We start from the raw sequence: 18,144 nt of genomic DNA, 5'->3' as shown, positions 1-18,144 counted from the left end.
TTTCATTTCTTATGAAGATCTAATAATGTTCTTTACAAAGAACTAAAGAATCTGTGCAACTAAAGATGATAAATATTAATATTACATTTTGGGATGCTGTATTTTCTTATTATATCAGGACAATTTTTGAAGATTTAGTTTAAAAATAAAAAAGAATTTATATTGTGGAATTCAATACCATTTTATATAGTGTGATAATAAAACAATCACATTATATTTGATCTTTCCATTTCTATTTGAAGATAGAACACTATCTTAGAAAATTAACTATCTGGTCAAATATAACCAGAAAGTCTCCTATGACATTTTAGGGAAAATGTCTCTGTATCTATATTATAACTCACAAATAAAAAGACATAAAAAATAATAGAAAGTGCTTTATGTTAAGGAAAAAGCAAAATAAGACACTATAAATGCAATACATAAATATATGTAGAATATATATGTATTATGCAATACATAAACATATGTAGAAAATATATTTGTACCTATATAGTTTTATCCTAAAAGTATAACCATTACTTATGTTCCATTTATTTCAAGTTGGACTTGGAATGTAACAAAATGCAACTTATTTTTGGCCTTGTTTTCAATATTCTTAATGAACAAAATTACATAGCAACATTAAATATTAAAATTCAAAGTCCAAATATAAATTTTCTAATTTAAACAGCAATTACCATACAGAAAGTATACTGGCTTATGTGGGGAGACTTCGCAAGCTGATGAGAATATTAATTATAATATATAACGAGAATTTTTAGACAGATGCTAACATCTTTCATGTCAACAAAACTATGTCTTACTATCATGAATTAATTTAACTATAAAATCACATTCTTCCTCAGAAAAATATTAGTGTAAGCTGGCATTAGAACAATTTACCCTTCCCATAAGAAACTGGTATGTGCACAGAAAACATCGGGGGCAAAAAATATTGAGAGGTAATTTAATACAAAGTCAAATATTCCTTCCACATAGGATTTTTCTAGCAATAACAGAAATATCTGCTTTCTTAAGTTGAATCGATCTGCAAATGTTTACTAAAAAAAAATCTTTGCTTTATAAATTAGATTTTTTTCCATGAGATGAGTAAAAAAAATACACTTTTTTTTTTTTTTTTTTTTTTTTTTGAGACGGAGTCTTGCTCTGTCGCCCAGGCTGGAATGCAGTGGCCGGATCTCAGCTCACTGCAAGCTCTGCCTCCCAGGTTCACGCCATTCTCCTGCCTCAGCCTCCCGAGTAGCTGGGACTAAAGGCGCCCGCCACCTCGCCCGGCTAGTTTTTTGTATTTTTTTAGTAGAGACGGGGTTTCACCAGGTTAGCCAGGATGGTCTCCATCTCCTGACCTTGTGATCCGCCCGTCTCGGCCTCCCAAAGTGCTGGGATTACAGGCTTGAGCCACCGCGCCTGGCCAAAAATACACATTTTAACCATAAAGACTGACTTTCAAATGGCTGATTTTAAAAATTATATTTTGAACAATTACTGTAATAATATACAGATAAAGGCAGCACTGATTTCATAAAGGTGAAATAGAAACAAGGACATTAATTGAATTTCTGATCTCTGGTACACATCTTTTATTTTTAAGTTGAGAATTACCATAGCTTTCATATGCTGGTAAAAATCTTGCCTCTAAAGATAACAATAATAGTTTCCATAATATTTTGATTTATCTAATGTTCTTATATGTGAATGTGAAGTAAATTCTACTATCCATATTAAAAGTGGCATTTATGTGACTCTTTGTATATGTATGTTTATACACACACACACACACACACATACACAAACATAAACAATCAGCAACACCACAAATCTCCTAGTCACCAAATTTGAAACATTAAAGTCATATTTTGACTTCCCTTGTATCTAGTAAGTCACCAATTCTGGAAAATCACTAGAAAATATACTTAGGATAATTTTTACTAACGGTTCCTATCTCTCTTTCCTATAAATGCACATACACAAATACTTACACATACAAATAAAGTTGAAAATTCAACCACATTCCCATCCCTCCTGAAGCTATCTTAAATTTGATGTGTTTTCTTTCTCTTCATTTTAATTAATTACTACAAATTGCTTTATGTTTCTAAGGCCGTTATCCTAGACAAGTTCCTCATCTAATCAGATCTATGTGACTATAATAGCCAATAGGGAATCTTACTAAATTCAGGCTTCTCTTATCTATAATACCTTTTATATACTACTGCAAGAATAACTCTTCCTAAATATCATTTCCATCACACCATGTTTTTTTTTTTAATTTATTTATTATTATTATACTTTAAGTTGTAGGGTACATGTGCATAACGTGCAGGTTTGTTACATATGTATACTTGTGCCATGTTGGTGTGCTGCACCCATCACCTCGTCATTTACATCAGGTATAAATCCCAATGCAATCCCTCCCCCCTCCCCCCTCCCCATGATAGGCCCCGGTGTGTGATGTTCCCCTTTCTGAGTCCAAGTGATCTCATTGTTCAGTTCCCACATGAAAAAATGCTCATCATCACTGGCCATCAGAGAAATGCAAATCAAAACCACAATGAGATACCATCTCACACCAGTTAGAATGGCAATCATTCAAAAGTCAGGAAACAACAGGTGCTGGAGAGGATGTGGAGAAATAGGAACACTTTTACACTGTTGGTGGGATTGTAAACTAGTTCAACCATTATGGAAAACAGTATGGCGATTCCTCAAGGATCTAGAACTAGATGTACCATATGACCCAGCCATCCCATTACTGGGTATATACCCAAAGGATTATAAATTATGCTGCTATAAAGACACATGCACACTTATGTTTATTGCGGCACTATTCACAATAGCAAAGACTTGGAATCAACCCAAATGTCCATCAGTGACAGATTGAATTAAGAAAATGTGGCACATATACACCATGGAATACTATGCAGCCATAAAAAAGGATGAGTTTGTGTCCTTTGTAGGGACATGGATGCAGCTGGAAACCATCATTCTTAGCAAACTATCACACCATGTTTTTGTTCTAAAACCTCCTTGTTGCCTACCATCACATGTCTAAATAAAATTGTTTTTAAGACTCTTCATCATCCTCTGCAGGCCAGTGAGCTTGGATGAATAGTTAACAACTTTCTAATTGTTTTCTCTTCTCACAAGACCTCACATACCTTCTGTCTAAACTGTATCATCATTTTCTATTCCTTGGTTATCCAAACCTTCTGCATTTTAAAAATTACCTTTTCTGTATTAAAGTTTCTTATTTTTTTGGAAAAAATCTGTCTGATTTAATTGCTGTGAACTCTAATTTTTACTGAGGTTTAAATAATTGAGTATGTCTGCCTTAAGCCACATAGAACAAAAATATAGGGAACAAAATGAAATACTAGAAATCTGAGAACACAATAACAACCATGATAGTGGATAATATTTTAAAAACCCTTTCAGGCCTACATAACTCAAGTAGGAAAAACATAAGCAAAAACATGATTACCATGTAGATTTAGAAAATGAAAAATAGATTTTCTGCTTTCTCAATTAGAATTTGCAAAAACAAACAAACTAACAGGTATTTGGTAAACGTGAATATATAAATTATTAAGAGTATAAATAAGATGATAGCCAGGCTCCATATCTGTTTACCTATGATCCATGTTCCTAACAAACAGTTTCATTGGCCCTCCTCTACTCAGAACTGGCTTTCTTGTCTATACTATCCTTTCTGCTGTCTCATTTCTGTAAGCCTGGTTCTACACAAATTCATCTTACAAAGCTTGGTTCCAAATACACCTTTCCTGTAAAACTGTCCTTCATCACACCTTGATACAACGGCACTTCTAAATTCACACTGCTACATACTAGGAGATATAATTATATATTTGAATGATATATATATATCATTTGGATTTATGTATATCATTTTAAAAATACATATTATATATAATATATTATATATATCATTCAAATATATATATGTATATATATGTATTCCATTCTCTAATGTAAAACCGTATCTCTTAATTTTCATGGGTACACAATTAGGTCCTGATAAATGCTGAAAATATCAACCTCAGAAAGTCAGAACATAGAATGGTGGTTGCTAGGGGCTGGGGAAATGTGGAGTTGCTGTTTAACGGCTATAGAATTTCAGTTTTACAAAATAAAAATAATGCTAAAGATCCATTGCACAACAATGTAAATTCACTTATAGGGAACAGAAAAACCTTTCCTCTACCTTCTTAGGTTCTATAACTGGGGCTTGTGAATTAAACTAACAAAAAAAAAAAAAAAAAAAAAAAACACAGATTAACAGGAAAAAAAGGCATACACATTTTATTTGATTATAATCATTTGATTTTCACATGAACAGAGACCTTCATAGAAAAGAAGTGAAGACCCAAACAAGTAGTTAAACTCAGTAGGTTTATATGGCATTTTAAAAAAGGGTGATGAATCATGGAGAAGTGGCAAGACAAAGGAAAAGGTTTTGGGGCTTCTAGGGGGGGAAACTCTGTAATGTAGTAGGGAAACTAATGATAATAAAGGTTATTTAGTGAAATTTGATTATGCTGGCTTATCTTGGCAGCATTTCTATCTCTGCTAATAAAGGTTGCTCTTCTTCTCCTGGTATGAGAGTGGGGGATACTTTTATAAGTCAAATGTATGCCCTACTTTAGGTAGATGGGGAAGAGCAGAGAGGTTTCCTATGCCTGCTTTTCCTTAATTGCCTTCAGCTCAAAAGAATCTTTATGATAAATTGGCATATTTTAGGGTAGCATATTCTGATGCCCTTTATACTTAACACTACTTAACTATGTGCTTTAAAATAGTTAAAATGGTAAATTTTATGTTATGCATATAGTACCACATTTTTTTAGAAGTTGAAGGTAGTAGTGTCAGAAAATTAAATTACATAAGGAAACCATGGAGGGGTAGTTCAAGTGTCAATAAAGGTTATGTGGCATGTTTTCTGCATATGATGTACTTAAATGTGTCCCTGAGAACATGCCTAGACATGTGTTACTCTACTTTATTTGAAAGAAAACTTACAGTGTAACAGTATTATTATCCCCCAAATGATAATAATACTTATATCCACATGCCTCAAGTGTGTGTATATATGTGTGTGTATGTGTATGTATAGGTGTGTACATGTGTGTATGTATATGTGTGTGTGTGTATATATATATATACATACCTTGTGCATATGTAAACATGCAGGCATTCTAACATACCAGTTTTAATCTGGATAGTGAAATTAATTCTACACATGAGCACATTACATAAATCAAATTATTAAAGAAATTATTATTATCTTCACAGGGAAGACTTTTACCAGCATATAAATGTTGCAATAATTCTCAAATTAAAAAGAAAAGATGTAGAACAGAGATTGGAAATCCAATTAATATTCTCATTTTATATTTCTCTTTTGTGCAATCAATGCTACATTTATCATATTTTAATTTATGGGAAAGGCAAACCTTATAAATGAACATGTACTCATGAGATTGAGCACAGAAAAAATATATACTATATCTTATTCCTACTTTATGTAATAAATAAATTCTTTGTCCTTTGAGAGCAACTTATTCAAAATTCGTATGCTACAGCTCCTCTTCCACTAATAATGTAAGGCTGCTAGAGTCTTTTCCTCTTTATCGATTTGAAAGTGTGCATACCTAAGAAGCAGTTATTTGGCCTACGATATAAAAAGCTAAAATAAAATTTCTATTTTCTCAATTTTTTTCCTGATGAAAAATATTTAAATGCTAGCTGCATTATAACCTTCAAAAAACTCAATACCAGCCCTTGAAGTGTTATTAAATGACTGAATTCAAGTAATGCTAAATAACTTTAGGTTAAAAACCAAACAAAATGACATCCATTTATTTACTTTCTGACAACAGAAGTATTTAAATCCTGCTCTTATGAAATCCAAAATATATAAATTTACAAATATTAGCCCCACAGTTGATGAGAAACATGCTAACAAATTTCTAATGCTGAGCCATTAGTTAATAGTCATTTTTCTCAACATTCTGAATCAGATAGACTATTAAGACATTCACTTTTAAAAATTTTATTTGTGGGGGAATGGACAAAGGAGAGAGAGGGCTGGTTAGAGCTGTCTAAAATTTTATTTATACATATAAATAAAATTTATATGTAAATTTATATGTAAAGTTTTAGTCTCTATGTATATATAAATATAATTTATATTATATATTATATATTATATATATAATACACATATGTATGCAATCCTAATTTTTTGATATAAGATGCTAGTTACAAAAAAATTATGTTACTTTTATATTTTAAGTACAATAAAGGGCAGATGCCTCTTTATGAAATGTTTTACCTTCTTGAAGGCCTTTCATTTCTGGGATTCTTATGTAGTCTCTCTCTCTCTCTCCCTCTCTATGTGTGTGTATATATATATTATATGTATTATATAAGATTACATACAAATGTGTTGCATGTATTAAAAAATTAAATACTTTAAGTAATTTTTTATAAATATTTAAACATTCCTAGGGATAGATATTACAGAACAGAACTTCAGTCTGTCCTAATGGTTATTCACAACTGCCTCCAAAAAAACCTATTTTTACCTAGTCTGTTCCTGTGTAAACATAGGATATATGCTTAGATTTATTCCCTGAATACATTTTCCAGTATTTGCAAATTGATATTAACATCAAACATAACATTAAACTTTTTGGACAATTTTCTGAATTTAGCCAAAATAGTTTAAAGGTATAACGCAGTAAAATATGATTAAATATTTGAATGAATTCACAGTTTGGATGACTCAGACACTTTCTAAGTATCAACTCAAGTTTTCCACTAAAATAAATTCAGCTTCTTCTTAAATTAATTATTTTAGAATCCTATTCTTTTTACATCTTTATATAATTTATATCAGTCATCACTTGTGCTAGCTTAATATATCTATATCTTTTTAGGATATAATTATCCAAAAACTGAAGTGTAACTGACATACAACCAAATTATAAAAACATTTTCTAGATCAAATGAGTATTAACATTTCTACATCTTTTAAATAACAGTTTGGCTATGTGACTCATGGTAAGTTTTTCAACATTAGTTGTTCCCAGGCAGTCCCACAATTGAGTCATTCAAGATGACTTGCAAATGTCCTTGGTAAACCTCATACACTGTGACTTGTCTAGGAATTTTTCATGGTATTTCTGTTTTCTTACTTACAACATACACTGTAGTTTTATATAAAAATAAAATGAAAAAAAATTTCATTAATATTATTTCAGAAACTGTAAAATATGAGAATCCAAGCAATAGTAACCAGAGTAAATACAGGATTTTATGTACTTTTCATGCTAAGCAACTTGACTTATTCATTTATAATGTTGGATCTCTCTACAGTTTATGACTTACTCATAAACTTAGTATGGTAAGGGATCCTTCTTTTTTTTTTTTTTAGACTAAGATAACAAACTAGAGCTAAGATATTCTCTCTTTTTTTTTTTTTCTCTGTCACCCAGGCTGGAGTGCAGTGGCACAATCATGGCTCACCACAACCTCTGCCTCCTGGGTTCAAGTGATTCTCCTGCTTCAGCCACCCGAGTAGCTGGGATTACAGGCATGGGCCACCACACCTGGGTAATTTTTGTATTTGTAGTAGAGACGGGGTTTCACATGGTGGCCAGGTTGGTCTCAAACCCGTGACCTCAGGTGATCTGCCTGCCTCAGCCTCCCAAAGTGCTGGAATTACAGGCATGAGCCACTGTGCCTGGCAGAGATTCTTAAAAGAAAAAAATATCACTGGCTATGAATATTTGAAACACTAGCTCAATGGAGTTTTTTTGTTTGTTTTGTTTTTTTGAATTCATGCTTCTGATTTATTTGTATTCTGACGATTGAAAGTCAAGAATTTTTTAAAACTTGAAATAGTGTTTACCTAGTTTTCTGGAATATGTAAGTATCATATCCACTCATTTTATCACACTACAGCAGAGGTCCCTGGGGCTAAGGACCAGTACTGGTCCTGGCCTGTTATAGGAACCCAGCCACACAGCAGGAGGTGAGCTGCCTGAGAGCAAGCATTATCACCTGAACGCAGTCTCCTGTCAGATCAGCCACTGCATTAGATTTTCATAGGAGCACAAACCCTATTGTGAACTACACATGCAAGGGATCTAGGCTGTGTGCTCCTTATGAGAATCTAATGCCTGATGAACTGAGTTAGAACAGTTTCATCCTGAAATCACTCCCAACCCCCAACCCGCCACCTCCAAATCTGTAGAAAAATTGTCTTCCACAAAACTGGTCCCCAGTACCAAAAGGTTGGGGACCACTGCACTAAAGCATACTACAGCATATAAAACAAAGTAATAAACGCAACGTTAAAACACTATAAACTTAGCATCCAAAATGCTCAAAATTGCTTTGAAGACTATGCTTATTGTACATATTTTTTGTATATGCTTATTGTATATACTTTTAAATGTATATACAAACAAATATATATACATGTACAGGACTACATGTAAAACTATTTTTACATAGTAATTTGCAATGCACAAATTTAATATTAAATGTTGAACTATTTTCCAGGGGCCAAAAATGTCCACAATATGTAATTACTTGTGCTTTTGTTGAGAGAGACATTTCAAAAGTATACAATTGTCGTGACAAAGCAGTTACTAAGCTACCAAATAAACCTCTGACAATTACGAGCCCTGGAATCTCAACAAGATTTTCTTTTTTTTTTTTTTCTGAGACAGAGTTTTGCTCTTGTTGCCCAGGCTGGAGTGCAATGGCAAAATCTCGGCCCACTGCAGCCTCTGCCTCTCAGGTTCAAGCGATTCTCCTGCCTCAGCCTCCCAAGTAGCTGGGATTACAGGCGTGCACCACCACACTCAGCTAATTTTGTATTTTTAGTAGAGATAGGGTTTCACCATATTGGTCAGGTTGGTCTTGAACTCCTGACCTCAAGTGATCCGCCTGCCTTGGCCTCCCAAAGTGCTAGGATTACAGGCATGAGCCACCTAGCCCAGCCAAGGTTTTCATATTATATGAAGTAATTCAGAAAGAAAACATTAAGAGTTAGATGGATTAGAGACTTAAATGTTAGACCTAATACCATAAAAATCCTAGAGGAAAACCTAGGTAGTACCATTCAGGACATAGGCATGGGCAAAGACTTCATGTCTAAAACACCAAAAGCAACAGCAGCAAAAGCCAAAATTGACAAATGGGATCTCATTAAACTAAAGCGCTTCTGCACAGCAAAAGAAACTACCATCAGAGTGAACAGGCAACCTACAGAATGGGAGAACATTTTTGCAATCTACTCATCTGACAAAGGGCTAATATCCAGAACCTACAAAGAACTCAAACAAATTTACAAGAAAAAAAACAAACAACCCCATCAAAAAGTGGGCAAAGGATATGAACAGACATTTCTCAAAAGAAGACATTCATACAGCCAAAAGACACATGAAAAAATGCTCATCATCACTGGCCATCAGAGAAATGCAAATCAAAACCACAATGAGATACCATCTCACACCAGTTAGAATGGCGATCATTCAAAAGTCAGGAAACAACAGGTGCTGGAGAGGATGTGGAGAAATAGGAACACTTTTACACTGTTGGTGGGATTGTAAACTAGTTCAACCATTATGGAAAACAGTATAGCGATTCCTCAAGGATCTAGAACTAGATGTACCATATGACCCAGCCATCCCATTACTGGGTATATACCCAAAGGATTATAAATTATGCTGCTATAAAGACACATGCACACGTATGTTTATTGTGGCACTATTCACAATAGCAAAGACTTGGAATCAACCCAAATGTCCATCAGTGACAGATTGGATTAAGAAAATGTGGCACATATACACCATGGAATACTATGCAGCCATCAAAAAGGATGAGTTTGTGTCCTTTGTAGGGACATGGATGCAGCTGGAAACCATCATTCTTAGCAAACTATCACAAGAACAGAAAACCAAACACCGTATGTTCTCACTCATAGGTGGGAACTGAACAATGAGATCACTTGGACTCAGGAAGGGGAACATCACACACCGGGGCCTATCATGGGGAGGGGGGAGGGGGGAGGGATTGCATTGGGATTTATACCTGATGTAAATGACGAGGTGATGGGTGCAGCACACCAACATGGCACAAGTATACATATGTAACAAACCTGCACGTTATGCACATGTACCCTACAACTTAAAGTATAATAATAATAAATAAATTTAAAAAAAAAGAGTTAGTAAATATGATGCTAATATTATGACACAGTACTGTAATGTAGCCCATTAGAGGTGGCAATTTTTATTTGCATTAATTATGTTCTGTTGCATGTAGAGAAAAATCATTAAGTGCTCTAAAGAACAATTTATATTTACATGGAAGTGTGTCCTGGAGTATATTTGTAAACTTGGAGATTTTCTAAAATCTCAAGACACATCTTTTATTAATGCCAAGAGTTTGCTTTACAAGGACTATATACTAGAATTACAATTCTGCCACTAAATTTCATTTTATTACATCTGTTTAAAATATGTTCAACTATCTAGAGCATAGCTTACAGTTAATCACATAAAAATTAAATTTTTCAACATCATTTTTCATGTAACATTATTTTCCAAGTGCATATTTCTTCCATCGCTGATAATCAAGCATTCTAATTATAAACAGCATATAAATTGCTGGAAACCATAATAAACCACTTTTACAGGGTCAAAGAGTCATATAGACAATTAGCTATCTTTATGTTGGAATAACAATGCAGGTATACTTTTTATAAGCAAAGTATATGGACCTTTTTATGCAGTAAGGCAAATACAGCCATGCATTGCACAATGACAGATCATATATATGATGATGGTCTCATAAGATTATAATGAATCAGAAAGATTCCTAATGCCTAATGATGTTTTGATGATACTGACCCTGAATAGATCTAGGCTAATGTGTGTGTTTGTGTCTTCGTTTTTAACAGAAAAAAATAAAAATTACATTAAAAACAGAAAAAAAAACTAATAGAATAAGGATATAAAGAAAATACTTTATACAGCTGTACAATATGCTTGTGTTTTAAGCTAAGTATTAATACTAAATAGTTTAAAAGTGAAAAAAATTAAAGACTTTATGAAATAACATCACAGTAATGTAAGGTTAATTCATTACTGAAGAAAGAAATTTCAAAAATAAATTTAGTATAACCTAAGTGTATAGTGTTTATAAAGTCTACAGTAGGGTACAGTAATGCCCTAAGCCTTCACACTCACTACACACTCACTGACTCACCCAGAGCAACTTTCAGTCCTGCAAGCTCCATTCATGCTACATGACCTATACAAGTATACAAATTTTTATGCGTTGCATCATGTTTTTACTATACCTTTTCTATGTTTAGATACAAAAATACTTAACATAATGTTACATTTATCTACAGTGTTCAATACAGTAATATGCTGTATAGAGTTACAGCCTAGAAACAATAGGCTATATTATACAACCTAGAAGTGTAGTAGTCTATACCATATAGGTTTGTGTAAATACACCTATGATGCTTATGCAATGACAAAATTGCCTAATGACAGATTTTCTGGGACATTTCTGCAGTGTTAAGCAATATACAACTGTAATCTATTAAAGAGCATATTTGCTCTACATCTGGTAGATAAAGAAAGCAAAACAAAATGGCAACAACGAAAAACATCTCACAAATAAAAACCTGTTTGGTCTGAGTATTTTGCAGTGTCTTTGCAAGTAACATATTTTGCTTTGCCAGAGAAGAAAATAGCTCATCTTTTTCAGCATATGCATGCACAATAAATTCCTGCTATGTGATAGGTACTCAGAACCACACATTTCTAGAATTGATATAATCTGAGTTAGTGGAAATTCTGAGATTCTGAAATATGGTGATTATGAATATAAAAGAGTATACAACAAATGTAAAACTTACCCTTCTAATCTTACATCTGGCAGACTTCTATTAAGGGCAATCAAATCACTGGCCATCAGGTTAAACTGATTGATTTTAAACAGCTCTTTCATTTTCTCTTGGTCATCTTTAGGAATTAACACAGCTTTTCCCATTTCTCCTGGCCCTTCTTGGTTTCTTGAAATAACAGCTGTAAGAGATACAGACATACATACAAACACACAGATAATGAACTGAATAAATAAACTTGTGTGTCTTAGATTCTGAAGCATATTATTTACATACAGGTTTTATAATATAATGATCAAGATTTTACTGCTTATAAACCACACACTATGCTAAAGAAAAACATCAATTCTGTATATTGTCTTCCAAGTTTAGGTAAATTATATGATGACTAAACATTAAGACAATAATTCTAAACAGTACAAAATACCAAATGTTAAAACTTCTGTCATATATTTAATACACTTATTAGAGAAAAATGAAGTTGAACACTAGGCAGACAAAATAATGTAAAATAAGAGAACTTTAAAGAATATTAAGATTAATTTCTTTTCACGTCCAATTAAATGTTTTGATATCTCACATATCTACTGCCATTACATCTTTATAAAGGCAAACAAAACTGATAAGGCTTAATCCCATAAATAATTTAATTCCTTTGTCAAAACATTTTGAATTGTGTCAAAAGAAGCTTCATAGTGGTGACACAAAACTTCAAATGTCAAGTTGAATTTGGATACTGTGTGCTCTATAATTGAAACTTCACAGTAATATTCTGGGATGAATATTCATTAAGAGAATGCAGGATTTGATATATAGGCTAATTTTCTCGCCACTTCTCCCAAGTTATCACTACACTGAAGTCCCTTCTAGATCTAAAGTATATGTTTCAAAGTGTGTGTGGGTGTGTGTGTTGTCTACACATACCTGTATGCATGCTAATATATAGTAATAAGACAAAGTTCCAGTTGGCCCAAATGTATCCTGAACTTCCTCTTCACAGTGATATTAAATTAGGTTAAAGTGAAAGGAATGTGGTTCTGGTCTTGACTCTTCCAATGTTTTGCTATATTATAGTTTCTGACACATTAATCTTACTGAGTTTAATTTCCATATAAATTAAAAGGCACATATTTAGGCACAGCATACCTTGAAATACTGAAAAAAAAAAAAGACTATAATGCGTATGAAAATAATTTTTAAGTTAGAACATTTCATTAAAAATATAAATTCTAAAATAATGTATGAATAGGGTAAAATCTAGGATAGAACACACCCAGCAAATGTTCCTCTGAGCCGACCATCACAAAACATCAAAGCTGGTATTATTAGTATGAATACACAGTTGACCATCCCATTGATGACTTTGTAATGGCATCAGTCAAACTATATAAGAGAATAGGCATCTCTAAGGACCTTTAGATATGAGTTAAAAAAAGGTGATTGGCCTTGAAATCCTCTCACATATATAAAAATAGTTAGAACAGGAAACATTGTATATAGAAAAAAATATGTATTCAATTTCAAACTATTTAAAAAGTAGTCATCAAAATAAAGTTTACAAAGATTATCATTCACTTTAAAAAGCAAAAACAGAAATAATGGCAGAAATGTTATGAGAAGGTATATTTTTCTAAATTTAAGAAATAAAATCCCAATAAAAATAATTTTCTTTGGGTGTCAGTACATGTAATATCCCTGAACTCAGATGACGTTATTGAATTTGGCTTTGGATGAATCTGTGATGTTGGTGAGACAATGACATTAAGGTATCTTTCGTTTCTAAGATTAAAAAAAAAGTTTAGTCTACAGAAAGTATTAAATGAATTTATATGTGGCTCCTTTGGGAGTCTTTCTGATTCTGAAATAAGAACATAATCAGGTCACATGGGTGCTCATATTAACCATAAATAATCAGTTTAGGGTTTTTTTTTTTTTTTTAACATATTTTGTACGGTAACTTTAATTCCATAAAAAAGAGATAACTTTTCCCTGGTATAAAAAACATCCTGATTTTTAACATTTTGAAAATTTGTGATTCTTTTGAATGGTTAAATCATTTGAGGTACATTTTTAAAAATAATTTTTAGAAATTAAGAAAGCAATTCCCCGTTTACAGTTGTTTACAATACATTTGTAGGGGAACAAAACCTTCTTTATCCTCTTACATTCTGTGGTGATCTAAGAATTAAACTGGCATAATACAGATTAATAGAAGAAGAGCATAAAATTGTATTTTTATGTGTACACAGGAGTCTTCAGAAGGAAAATGAAAGTCAAAGAACCTTTTAAGCCCCAGAGATTATATACCATTTTAAACAAAGAATAATAAATTGGCAGTAAGTGGTAATACAAAGGAGATTTAGGTAGGGAACTAGGGGCAGTAAATTGTGGGTTAGTAACTAGGAAATAAATAGGGAAAACTATGAGGAGATTAGGGTTATTTTAGTAAGCTTGTTTGCATAGGTCCATTCCAGTGTTGACTCCTAACTTCTGGTGATGAGAACAATTTTTGCTTTCTAATACGGTGGGAAGGGGTGGGGGGGATCTGCATCATGGGAGACTTTATGACCTTCTTTTAGGTAGAAAGGGGGAGATCAGAAACAGCTTCCTGCATGTGCTCTTTCTTAAGAACGAGCCTGCAGCTTAAAATAACCCATATGCCAAAGTGGCATATTTGGGGGTACATGTTCTGATCCCTTTCACCCTCTGTAAACTGGTAAAAAGACATGCTGCAGAGAAAGTTACCATAATCAACACAATGCTTCCAAGACTAGGAAGCAGATAGGATTAAAATTTCACTCTGTGGAAAAGACATGGGCTCAATTCTAACATCTTAAGGTATGAAGGTCAATTGAAAGCACACAGATGTATTTGATATTTGCAATATATTCAAAGGCATGACCATTTTATTTTCACATTATGTAAGTTATAGTTTTGTCAGTGGTAGCAGGAGTAATTGTGCCATGTTTTGGTATCATAATCAATAAAATTAAAATGGTCATAAACAGTGTTCATATACCTAGGACTACTTGAAACAACATGTAGTCATTCTCCTAATTATTCTCAGTTTCTTAGTGGAGAATAGGTAACAACTTAAAGAATATCAGGTTAAGTGTCTTCTCCCCAGAGTTAAATACATTTTTCTGTATCAGCTTCTAATGAATATATATTTGACATTTTAAAAATGTGTGTGTGTGTTTCCTGTGTATAAGCAGACCTACTGGTTTTTTTCACTTTGCTCAAGCAAAAAGAATGCTAAGTAATTATAGTGGGGAGCCAGCCTTTTACTTCTTCTAGCTTTTACCTGGAGGAAGGCATCTTACCAGAAGAAAACACTTTTCTAATTCTTCAAATAGCATAAATAACAAATGGGACAGAATAAGCAGTAGGGTTTTGTGACTTATCGCTGATCTTAAGCACTTTTAAAGAGCAATTTCTATCCATTTTCCTCACCTGTTGATTTGCTCTACAAAGCACACACACAAAGAAACTCATGTACTCACAAAATACCATGCTTCCTCATAGTCAGAGAAAAAAAAAAAACTTGCCATTTAAATATGTGTGCTACTTATCTACTCTAACAGGCAAATGTAATGTAGAAGGCAAGTAAATATACATTGTGGTTTTTTTATTGTTGATTTGAATATGGATGAAATGTTCAAATACCAAAGCTGGTGTAGACTGCAAAGAGAGATTAATATATTATGCTATGATATTTTCTTCCTAATTATATAGTGAAATTATTTTAAAAAATAATTAATTTGACTCAAAATGACATTATAAAGCTGGTAGAATTATGATAAAACCAGAATCATTTTATATCTTTCATTTTCTTTAACACAGAACCCACTTTAAAACTTTAATTTACATTTATTTTAATCTTAGAATTACCAATGATAAAGACGATCATATTATAAACAAACCAACTGATAAATCTACCAAAAAGAACACTATTTATCAATTGCATTATTTGCTTATGTATATTACATTATGAACATTTTCTTATTTGCAGAATTAGCCCTTTATTAATGAGCAGTGTCTCTTTGAAAAAAGAGAAATGAACTAGTTTATATCTAGGAAAAAGCTTGAAGCAAAAACAAACAACAAAAAACATTTCAAGTTGATTGATTTTAAAGTAATGATTTTATTCTGTTAGAGAACACAGTAATATGTGATGAATAATGGTACAAGCATAACATTGAATCAAAATCTAAATAATATCCCATATGCCTTGCTTGTCAAAAAAAATCTTTCAAATTGTATTTCTATTCTCAGATCTACTCAGTTGTTAATTTCTGTATATTTTCCTTTAAAATCTTTCTTTTCATTGGCATTGCAGATCTTTCACTTTCATTACTTCCAATTTTACAATTGTAATAAATTGGAAACGCTGATTTTTATTCCTTCTCATATTTGAATATTCACACTCTGCTACCAATAAATCAATTTCCCTAAAACAATGCTTTTGGTCTTGTCAATCAATCATCTGTTTATAGAGGACGCAGAAGATAAAACCACACTGGTTTTTCCACCACCCCTCCACCACAAAAAACACTTTACTCTCCACTCACCATTCCCCAGATCATACTCTTTTGCCAGTCCAAAGGCTCTAGTTTATTGAGGATAATCATTTGCATAATTGCTTTCTTCGTTGTTTTAAAAGAGATGGGGATTTCTGTATGTCACCTAGACTGAAGTGTAGTTTCACAATCTCAGCTCACTGCAACCTTGAACTTCTGGGCTCAAGGGATCCTCCCTCCTTAGCCTCCTTCAGTAGCTGACACTACAAGAATCCACCATCACACGTGGCTCAGGGTTAATTCTTAATAAAATAAGGGGATTCAGTATACACTTGCTTTGGCCCATTTCTCTTAGAAACAAAAATAGACTTTACATATCAATATGACAGTTAACCTATAAATTAAACAACTAAATTTATTCTATTTAATGTATGACAAGTAGCAATTCATTTAGTATCCCTTTGAAAATAAACTATATACAATTTTTATAAATCTGACACATCTGACAATAAGATTTGTTTTTCCTTTTTATATAGAAAGTTGTAAATAGCAAGCCCTGGCTGCATCAAGTCTAGCATATATTAGTTACTCCTTCTCAGAAGGGTGTCATCTATTAGATAATCAATAAGGTAGCACTTTACATCAGTTAGCTAAGAGAGATTATCCACAGAAACAAGAGAACACTGATCACCAACTTTTTTTTTTTTTACTCAAAATATATTATTTTTATGATAAAAATAATGCGTGCTCATTTAATGAAGGTAGGCAGGAAGGCAGGCAGGCAGGCAGGAAGAAAGCAAAGGAGGAAACCACTATAGAAAAACAGTGAAAAATAAATTAAACTACTGCTTGAATGAACAGTTAGCAATAATCTGTATATAAACATACATATGTATTTAAAATAGGACCATTCATACGTGCTGAATTTTATAATTTTATTCAACATTATTGTACATGCCAATTTGTTGTTTGTTTTTTGAGATGGAGTCTCCCTCTGTTACCCAGGCTGGAGAGCAGTGGCGCGATCTCAGTTTGCTGCAACCTCCACCTCCTGGGTTCAAGCAATTCTTGTGCCTCAGCCTCTTGAGTAGCTGGAATTACAGGTGCCTGCCACCATGCCCAGCTAATTTTTGTATTTTTAGTAGACACTGGGTTTTGCCATGTTGGCCAGGCTGGTCTCGAACTCGTGACCTCATGTGATCTTCCCGCCTCGGTCTCCCAGAGTGCCAGGATTACAGGTATGAGCCACCACGTGCAGGCTATACACGCTAATTTTTTTTTTTTTTTTTTTTTTTTTTTTTTTTGAGACGGAGTCTCGCTCTGTCACCCAGGCTGGAGTGCGGTGGCCGGATCTCAGCTCACTCATGCTAATTTTTATCATTTAAAAAACATTTGTGGAAACATTTCCAAATACCTGAATCCATACTTATTTTCTAATGGCTGCAAAATATTCCAAAGTTTGAATATACCATGATTTATGTAATCAATGCTTTTTCTTTGAATATTTATGTTGTTTTCAATCACCTCTATTATAAACAGCAATGCAATTAATATTCTTCCTTATGTATACATCTTTGTAAAATTGCCTGAAAATACCTTTTGAAAAAGTGGTGGAAATTTAATGGGTGAATTGAAAATTAAACATGCTGTATTAGAATTATTCCT

General features: G+C 32.9%; 1 protein-coding gene across 2 annotated transcripts in view; it reads right to left on the bottom strand.

The window, feature by feature from the left end:
- Positions 1-18,144, bottom strand: part of GALNT13 (polypeptide N-acetylgalactosaminyltransferase 13) — a 592,354-nt gene that overhangs the window by 311,437 nt on the left and 262,773 nt on the right. For both annotated transcript variants that reach the window (XM_028830721.2, XM_077956554.1), the window contains exon 4: positions 11,972-12,140. In XM_028830721.2, coding sequence (XP_028686554.1) covers positions 11,972-12,140 — 169 coding nt within the window. The remainder of the gene's footprint in view (positions 1-11,971; positions 12,141-18,144) is intronic.

The sequence above is a fragment of the Macaca mulatta genome, chromosome 12, assembly GCF_049350105.2.
Source record: "Macaca mulatta isolate MMU2019108-1 chromosome 12, T2T-MMU8v2.0, whole genome shotgun sequence".
NCBI lineage: Eukaryota > Metazoa > Chordata > Mammalia > Primates > Cercopithecidae > Macaca > Macaca mulatta.
The sequence above is the reverse complement of the archived record's forward strand: the minus strand, read 5'-3'. Positions and strand labels throughout refer to the sequence as shown.